Genomic DNA, 9,376 nt, shown 5'->3' on the forward strand with positions numbered 1-9,376 from the left:
CACCCCAAGAACTGGAATCAAATCTTGAGTGGTTATAATATTCCCATCCCTAATATTTTTTTTCTTATACACTAGTTTAATTATTCATATTTTTACTATATTTTATGTTATTTAGACATTCATAAATATGCATAAAAAAATGTAAAAAAAACTAACAGTTAACATACAGTCGAGGTTTCTGTGATATATCCGTTATACAGTGCTCAATACCGGAGTAGAGCGGAATATACGTTCGGTCATGAAAAAACAGTCTATTTCATCACTACAAGCATGTTTTGCAGGTTTCACTGCTCTTCAGGGGATTTTAAAAACCCTGAAAATCAGATTTCACTGCTCAAAAAAAAAAAAAAAAAAGCAGTGAAACCTGCGAAACAGGCTTGTAGGGATGAAATTTCACTGCTCTTTAGTGGGTTTTAAAATCCTGTGAAGAGCAGTGAAACCTGCTAAACAGGCTTGTAGGTATGAAATACACTGCTGTGAAAAGCATTGATATAAACCTATTTGTACTTAATATTCATAAACTAACTACAGTATAAATCTTCACTGTTATACGTTAAGTCAGGAAAAGACAGACTATTTCATCCCTACAAGCCTGTTTCGCATGTTTCACTGCTCTTCAGGGGATTTAAAAAAAAACCCCGAAGAGCAGTGTATTTCATCCCTACACGCCTGTTTTGCAGGTTTCACTGCTCTTCAGGGTTTTTAAAGATCCCCTGAAGAGCAGTGAAACCTGTAGGGATGAAATACCCTGTGAGTTTTTCCCTGACCTAACGTATAACAGTAAAGATTTAGTTAGATTATGGATATTATATACAAATAATTGGTTTATATCTATGCTTTCACTTTTAGAATGCACTACTTGCTCTTTAAAATGTCAGCTTTACAGATGCCAGGTCCGCTCTCACTTTTAGAATGCATTACTTGCTCTTTAAAATGCCAGCTTTACAGATGCCAGGTCCGCTCTGTCGGCGGTAAATGTTGCGTTATAGACAACACACACACACACACACATTCATAGTGAAGAAGGTAACCACGCCCCCTTGTCACGTCTGTTAGAGGTGTGGCGTTGAAGTAACCCGGCGATTATTGGAGGCATGTTTACCAGCAAATATGATATTTTAGGAGGAAAAATGGTATTCACGCCGACGATTTTGTTGTATTTTCCCATCAGGCACAGCTCCAACATTAACCTGCACCGCAAACTGCTGACCAAAGAGCTGGACGACATTGTCCTGGACCCCCAACTCACGCCACTGCCCAATGACTTCCGGGCCGAGTTACTGGCCAAGATCTACGCCGGGCACCACCACATGGCTTTGGACCCGACGGGTGGGATGGCGTTCAGAGGCCTCGGCCCCGCCGCCTTGATCCACGGCGCGCATTCCCCCATGGGCAACATCGACTTCTCCCAGCGCCTTCTCCACCCGCACCTGAAGAACCACCACGCCAACGGCTTCTCCCGAGGCCAGCCGGACGACTACGTGGTGCTGGACCTGAGCACCACGTCCAGCGGCAGCGTCCACTCCTCACACGAGTCGGACGAGGGCAGCGACGAAGGCGTCCTATTGGACGACCTGGAGGAGGAGGAGGGACTGGAGGAGGAGAAAGGCAACAGCGAGGGGGAGGAACAGGGGCGAGAGACTTCGGACACGACCAGCGAGTGCTTGGCATCGCCGTTCCGCCTCTCGTCCACCGGGGGGAGCAACAACAACAACGACGGCGGCGTCCTGTGCAGCATCTGCCACAAAATGTACAGCAACAAGGGGACTCTGCGCGTGCACTACAAGACTGTGCACCTGCGCGAAATGCACAAGTGCAAAATCCCCGGCTGCAACATGGCGTTCAGCTCCCTGCGCAGCCGCAACAGACACTCGCAGAACCCCAACCTCCACAAAAACGCGCCCTTCTCCGCGCTGACTCCTCAAACCCCGCCCCTCTTTCCTCCTCTAGCCCCTCCCCCCCTTTGTACTCAGCCCTGCCCGTGAAAGATCCTTCCGTACGCTCCACTTTGTCCCCGACTTGGAAAGAAGACGTCGCTGGTTTTCATACACCTTCTCCTCTCCAAAGAACTTCTTATTTGTGACTTTGCCTGCGGACAAGATCGTACTGAGACTTTGAAAAAAAACTAACAAACTTAAAAAAAAAACATGTGTCTCGTTGTATTTGTGTAATGATAGCTTTGAAATGAACCCCCTTAACGGAGGGGGAAAAAAGCATGCCAGCTTCATTTGTAAATAATGTCCCGAGAGTGTAGAAGACTCGTGTTGATGGTCCGTTTGCTTCTTTTTTTGTTGTTGCTTTTTATGTTACAGTCCAGTACAATACTTCAAGCTATAGGCAAGAAAGAGGTAGCATCTTACTAGCTTGAGTCATTTTATCACATCTTAGGCAAAAAAAAAAAAAAAAAAAGACAAAAAAAACCTACATAAGAATATCACGTGAAATGCTTTGTTGGATATTCAGAGGTTGCCGGCATGCTCTTCTTAGGCTCCCACGCGGATATCTGTGTCTTATTGATTTCGGTTTGATGTTTATGCGATTCCGTTTTTTGCACTTTGCATCTATACAAGGGGATGTGTAATATTAGTGAGGACGTTTGCAATGGTGAGTTAAGGTGCATCCTTTGATCGTGGAACTTCAACCTGCCGGCGCCGTTTGTTTGCTTTTTTTTTGCGTGTGCCCTTAAATGTAAACAACAACAACAACAAAAGATACGACAATACCCGACAAAACGTCACATGAATGGATTTTGGTTGTCCAGTTCACACTTGTGGTTCGGTACTCTGATCCGGGCTAAAATAATTGCTCATTCTTCACAATGCTGGTTTTCTCATGACAACTAAAGCACGTGACTGGTCGGATTTCTTAACATTAGGATCATTTTATAAGACTGTGGTACCTTCGAAATAATGTCAATTTAAAAATATAAACGCAAAAAACACACATTTTCAAAAAGAACTAAAGAGTGCAGCTCCATTTCCTAATGGTACAAAAAAATCAGCCCAAATATGTAATCACTTTTGAGCCATTTCTAACATTTCCTGAGAGTTATAGAAAAAAAAACGGCCAAAACTTTGAGTTATCTAAAGCAAAATGACAGAAACAGAGTGAACCCTCTTGTCAAAAATCCACTATGTTTGTCTAGCATAAATACACAGAAGTTGAAGTTGGTATCAGGCCCAAATTTAGATTTGGTACTCTGATCCGGACTAAAAAAAGTTTGCCTAGCCTTCACAATGCTGTTTTTGTCATGACAACCAAAGCACGTGATTGGTCGGATTTCTTAACCTTAGGATCATTTTTTAAGACTGTGGTACCTTCGAAATAATGTTAATTTAAAAACATGAACACAAAACACACATTTTCAAAAAGAACTAAAGAGAGCAGCTCCATTTCCTAATGGCACAATAAATCAGCCCCAAAATGTAATCACTTGTTCCTAAACCCATTTCTGACATTTCCTGAAAGGTAGAGAAAAAAAAACACCCAAAACTTTGAGTTATCTAAAGCAAAATGAAAGAAACAGAGTGAACCCTCTGGTCAATAATCCACTATGTTTGTCCAGCATACACACAGAAGTTGAAGCTGGAATCGTATTGTAAAGTTAAGATAAAATAGTAGAAATTACCAGATTCGGTACTCAAATCTGGCTAAAAAAAAAAAAAAAAAAGTTTGCTTACAAGCACAATGGTGTTTTTGTCATGACAATCGAAGCACCTGATTGGTCAGATTTCTTAATATTAGGATATTTTTTTATGATTGTGGTACCTCGGTTTTTAGAAAAATGGTATATCTGAAAATATGAACACAAAAAAATCAGCACTTGTTCCATATCCCATTTCTGATATTTCCTGAAAGTTATATGAAAATCCACCCACAACTGTTTGAGTTATACATAGCAAAATGAAACAGAGTGAACCCTCTTGTCAGTCATCCACTATGTTTGTCTCTGCCCCACAGACGTTAAAGCTGGTATAGTATTGTAAACTTGAGGTAACAAAGTAGAAATTATTCGACAGGCCCGGATTTCTTCGCATTAGAATCCTTTTTAAGACTCTGGTACCTCGGTGTTAGTGATCATTGTGAAAACCAAAGCAGAAATAATGTATGTTGAATCCATAAATAGGAACACAAAACAACATTTTACAGATAACTAGCGCGTGCAAACCTCTGGCAAGCACTGTTTCCCCCCATCTAAACATCCTAAATCCAGACGGTGATCGGATCAGCCCCAAAATGTTATCACAACGTTGGATGAAAAACCGCCCATTTTTATATCGCTATATGTTTTTATATCTATAGTGGAATGAAAGAGAGTGAACCCTCTCGTCAGTCATCCGCTGTATTTGTCCTTGCAGGGTTGCTGGCTTACCCACACAAACGTTGAAGCTCCTATCATCTCGTAAATTTAAAGTAATGTAGTAGAACTGATCCAGAACAGGCCCAAAATCAGATTTGGACATTGTTTTGAAAGTTTCATGAAAATCCTCCCATAACTTTTTGAGCTACATATAACGGAATGAAACAGAGTGAACCCTCTCGTCAGTCCTCCACTGTATTTGTCCTTGCAGGGTTGCTAGCATAAACACATAGAAGTTGAAGCTTCTATCGTCAATTTAAGGTAATGTAGTAGAAATGATCCGGAACAGGCCCAAAATCAGATTGAGACATTTTTTGAAAAGGTCATAAAAATCCACCCCTAAGTTAGTGAGCTATCTATATGGGAATGAAAGAAACAGAGTGAACCTTCTCGTCAGTCATCCACTAAATTTGTCCTGGCAGGGTTGCTAGCATAAACACACAGAAGTTGAAGCTCCTATCGTATCGTAAACTTAAAGTAACGTAGTAGAAATGATCCTGAACAGGCCCAAAATCAGATTGAGACATTTTTTGAAAATGTCATAAAAATCCGCCCATAACTTATGTTGCTAAAAAAACAATCCAACATAGTAACAAGTAATGATGGAGAAAACAAATTAAATATGCGTAATGAATAAAATGAGCAGGGTTCTTTCTTGAATTAAATAGTGTTTCTCACCTTTTTTATAAATGCTGGTACTCTCAACTTTCTTCGGCCCCATGGCGGCTTATTTTGCAGTCGTCGTACTCTGTATAGAAAACAAAAAAGCACAGCGACTGAGTCATCGACACGCGAGCAAACGGACTAGTTCAGGTGCTGCGGTCAAAGTTGGAGTTGCCACAAAACACATTTTAAGATAGCCAACACACTACTGCCATCTGGCGACTAAAGTGGACAGTGCACCCCCTGATTCGTCACGTTTCGTGTGTCAGTTAAACTTATATGAATACCCTTCCTACCGTTTTTTGACATCATTTGTCTTTCTTTATGAAAAGTGCTGGTACTCACAATTTTCTTCGGCCCCAAGGTAGCTTGTTTTGCAGTCATACTCACATATATATAAAAAAGGACATCGACTGAGTCACCAATACGTGAGCAAACGGACCAGTTCAGGTGTCTACACTTTTTCAAACCAGAAAAGAAAAGGCAGATATAGTAATTATTCCGCTGACAAAACATTTCAGGCCTTGAGCAAACTGGAAAACTGACTAAAAATGGGGAGAAATGTGTCCAGGGTGCATCATGAGAGGATGCATTAAAACAGGGGTGTCAAACGTACGTCTCGAGGGTTTCATCCGACCCGCGTGATGAGTTTGCCAAGTATAAAAATGAACCGAAAATTTTGGAAAGAAAAACTGCAGTTCTAAATGTGTCCACTAGATGTCAAAAATAGCAATTCTTTGTATCTTTGTAGATGATGCTACATATGTACAGAATAAACCACATGTTAGTACATCAGCCGAAAAAAATGACCCAACTACATAAATAACAGTAATTTGATATATATTTTTTTTTCATCTTGACCTATTGATAATTAACACCAATAAGTTGACTGATGAACATTATCACATCATTTATTTAGAAAGTATAAATAAGAAAAAAATAAAGATAGAATACTATTAACCGCAACATGTAAGTGTAAAAAAACAACAACATGATTTTTACATTTTCAGAATGTACTTTTTGCGTATTTTTTAAACAAAAAAAAACAATCTGAAGTTGTCTTTATTTTTAAGTTATCATGCCGCGATTTTACCAGTCCGGCCTACTTGGGAATAGATTTTTCTCCATCTAAAATGAGTCTGACACCCCTGCATTAAAATCACCAAAAAGCACAAATAATAAGATGTACAGATCGTCGGCCGTTTTGGTTTTCAGGTTCGATTTTGAACTCGTTACATTTTTTTGAGGGGTGTTTTACATTCCAATCTGTGTTTGTTTTGTCAGTAGAACACAACCCTGGACTAGTTTGTTACTCTCCATGTTTATTACCGATACCTTTTGTGGAAATCTGACGAAAAAAGTGGCGTGCAAAAACCGAGGTACCACTTTATTGAAAAATCTTCCAGAATATAAATCTAAAGAGCGCCAGCACCGCTTCCTGTTTTTATTTGTGTCCCGTCCTGGTCTTTGGTCAAGTGAACCGCACCAGAGTTGACTGAACCCAACGTGTGAATCCCTACAAGAACCGGCACTTCTTAAATAGTCCCCAACCTCCACGGTGACCGAGCTCATTGTACTTAAAAACTTAAATTACTGACATGATGCACTTGAGTCTTAAAAAAAAAAAAAATATCTGTGAAAAAAAACAAAGATGGTACAAGTACTTCCAGTGGTCCAAGTAGCCAAGGGAGCACAGTATTTATTGGTGGCTGGCGTTAATTAAGCCCAGCAATTTTGCTTTACAGTAGAGACGGGATTCATATGGCTCCATTCCTGGGTGGACCTGGCATTAAGGGGTTAGAGAGGGAAAGCAGTTTGCTGAAAATGACGGAAAGCGCCTCGACACAGTTGGACTTATCACAAAACGTTTTAAGATTGCCAAAACTAAATTGGACAGCGCACCCCCTACTTCGTCACGTTTCATGTGTCAGGTAAACCCATATGAATCCCCTTCCTATTGTTTTTTTGACGTATTAAGGTGTGTGAGCGACGCCATGTGACTTTTGTTTTTGTCTTACTTGACTGATGCTGCACACAGAAGGAAGAATATGCAGTGTTACGTGCCGACACTTGTACAGTATCTACCCGCTAAAAAGTAGGGATGGGCAACATTTCTTCATTCATTCTTAAATGAATGTTTTACACTCCTCTTTCCGTAAATGATATATGGTGGCGCCCCATAAGAGTTGGCTTAAAAATAAAAAAATAAAAAATAAACGGTCTGGGACACATGCTAGCATACAGTAAGGAAGGGATTCCCAATTCGTCACATTTCATGTGTCAGGTAAACCGCGTCGAATGGGGTCATATGAATCCCTTTTGAAGTTTTAGTTGATGGCGGCCATGTTTTTCGACCAATCTCGCTCAAATGTCACACACATGTACATGTCAGGGCCCTGGAGGTGTGCACCAAGTTTCGTATGGACATGTGACATTTCTTCATTCGTTCTTAAACGAATGTTTTACACTCCTCTTTCCGTAAATGATATATGGTGGCGCCCCATAAGAGTTGTGCTTAAAAAAACCAAAACAAAAAAAACGGTCTGGGACACATGCTAGTATACAGTAAGGAAGGGATTCCCAATTTGTCACGTTTCACGCGTCAGGAAAACCACGCCAAATGGGCTCATATGAATCCCTTTACGACGGAAGTTTTTGTTGAGGTTTTTCACCCAATTTTGCCCAAATGTTACACACATGAACGTGTGTCAGGGCCCTGAAGGCGTGTACCATGTTTCGTATTAAGAAATTGTATGGGGGGGAAAAATATGGGGTTTAATAACAGAAAAAACGGTAGGGGACACATTTTCAAATGGTGGAGCAGGAAATGTGTCATATTTACTCTTTCAGTGGGATTCTGGCTGTAGCTGTGCTGTACCGGAACTGAACACAGCTGATTACTAAAAAAAAAAAATCTGTATCCGGGTTACATCACTGTCAGTCTTTTTTTTTTTTTTTTACTGTTATTGTAGTTTACGCGGGATTAAACTGCTTGAAGGTGGCGTCCACAGAACACAAAAAGACAAGTAGGTGTGTATAGATGCTTCATTTTTCCCTTTCAACCACATCTTAATTTGAACTGGAAACCTGTGAAATAGCAGAAGGGTCTTAAAAGAAAACGCAATCTCAAACGTGTGGATGAATATCGTGCCAATTAGTAGGTAGTAAAGTTGAGGACCTGTATTATTAAGTCTTAAAGGTTGACACGGCTGCAAGAACAAAGTATTACTTTTTGTGAGGGGGGGACGGTGACTAAGAAGCCTCATTGATACTGCAAGTTGCCTAAAAAGGTGTTGCCCATTTGCAGACGCGAGGTTTCAAGTGGTCCTCCTTTGTTTAAAAAATAAAAATAAAAAAAAGAAATCTTTACTTTTTTTCTGTATCATATCTGTCTGTTTTGTTTTTGTTTGTTTTGCATAAAATGCATAAGGGTTTTTGGGATGTAAATGGAATTTTATTCATATTTTGTCCAAATACCTCTTGTAATTTGTATCAGAATTCTTGTACAATTTTTATATTAAAGATTTATCAGTCACTGGCATTTTGTCACCGCATCTTTTTTTCTTTATTCAATCAGGATATCCTAAAAGCACGTACAAAAGCATGTGAAATGTGTGTGTATGTATATATATATATATATATATATATATATATATATCCATCCATCTTCTACCACTTATTCCCTTTTGGGGTCGCTGGTGCCTATCTCAGCTACAATCGGGCGGTACACCCTGGACAAGTCGCCATTTCATGGCAGGGCCAACACAGACAGACAACATTCACACTCACACACTAGGGCCAATTTAGTGTTGCCAATCTCAATGAGGATATTTCCATCCCAAGAAAAAAAACGTGCTATTTTTCAAGCCTTTAATTACCTTGTGATAAAAAATCATTAGGGGGACGGCTATCTTGACCAATTAGTGGGGCTTTAGATTAAAAGAGTTATTAAAAGATGCAGCGGTCTGAGGAGAAGCGGCTGCTGGCTTTGGCAAATTAATAAGACGGTCATTGGCTAAAGAGCAGCAGATAATGACTAAAAGGGAGTAAATTGGGAGCGGTACACAATCTTACACGGATATGAAATCCGCGCATTTGAAGCTAGAAGGCAAGGGTGTCCCAACTTTTACACTGAGGGCAGTACATTGAAAAATTAAAGCATGTAGGGGCTATTTTGATATTTTATATTTTCCAAACAAATGCAATATATACATTTTTTTAACCTTTCTCAGAAGGGTCTGTCATAAAAAATGCAAAAAAAATATATTCTTAATTATTCGACAAAATAATACTACAAACCATGTTTCCATACGAGTTGGGAAATTGTGTTAGATGTAAATATAAACGGAATAT

General features: G+C 39.9%; 1 protein-coding gene across 3 annotated transcripts in view; it reads left to right on the plus strand.

The window, feature by feature from the left end:
• Positions 1-8,561, plus strand: part of bnc2 (basonuclin zinc finger protein 2) — a 529,938-nt gene extending 521,377 nt beyond the window's left edge. For 2 of the 3 annotated variants that reach the window (XM_061880276.1, XM_061880278.1), the window contains exon 6: positions 1,172-8,561. In XM_061880276.1, the coding sequence (XP_061736260.1) occupies positions 1,172-1,985 (814 nt within the window). In that variant the 3' untranslated portion in view covers positions 1,986-8,561. The remainder of the gene's footprint in view (positions 1-1,171) is intronic. The other variant, XM_061880279.1, reaches the window with a different exon arrangement.
• The last annotated feature ends 815 nt before the right edge of the window (positions 8,562-9,376 follow it).

Source organism: Nerophis ophidion, linkage group LG20 (assembly GCF_033978795.1).
Source record: "Nerophis ophidion isolate RoL-2023_Sa linkage group LG20, RoL_Noph_v1.0, whole genome shotgun sequence".
NCBI classification, from domain to species: Eukaryota; Metazoa; Chordata; class Actinopteri; order Syngnathiformes; family Syngnathidae; genus Nerophis; species Nerophis ophidion.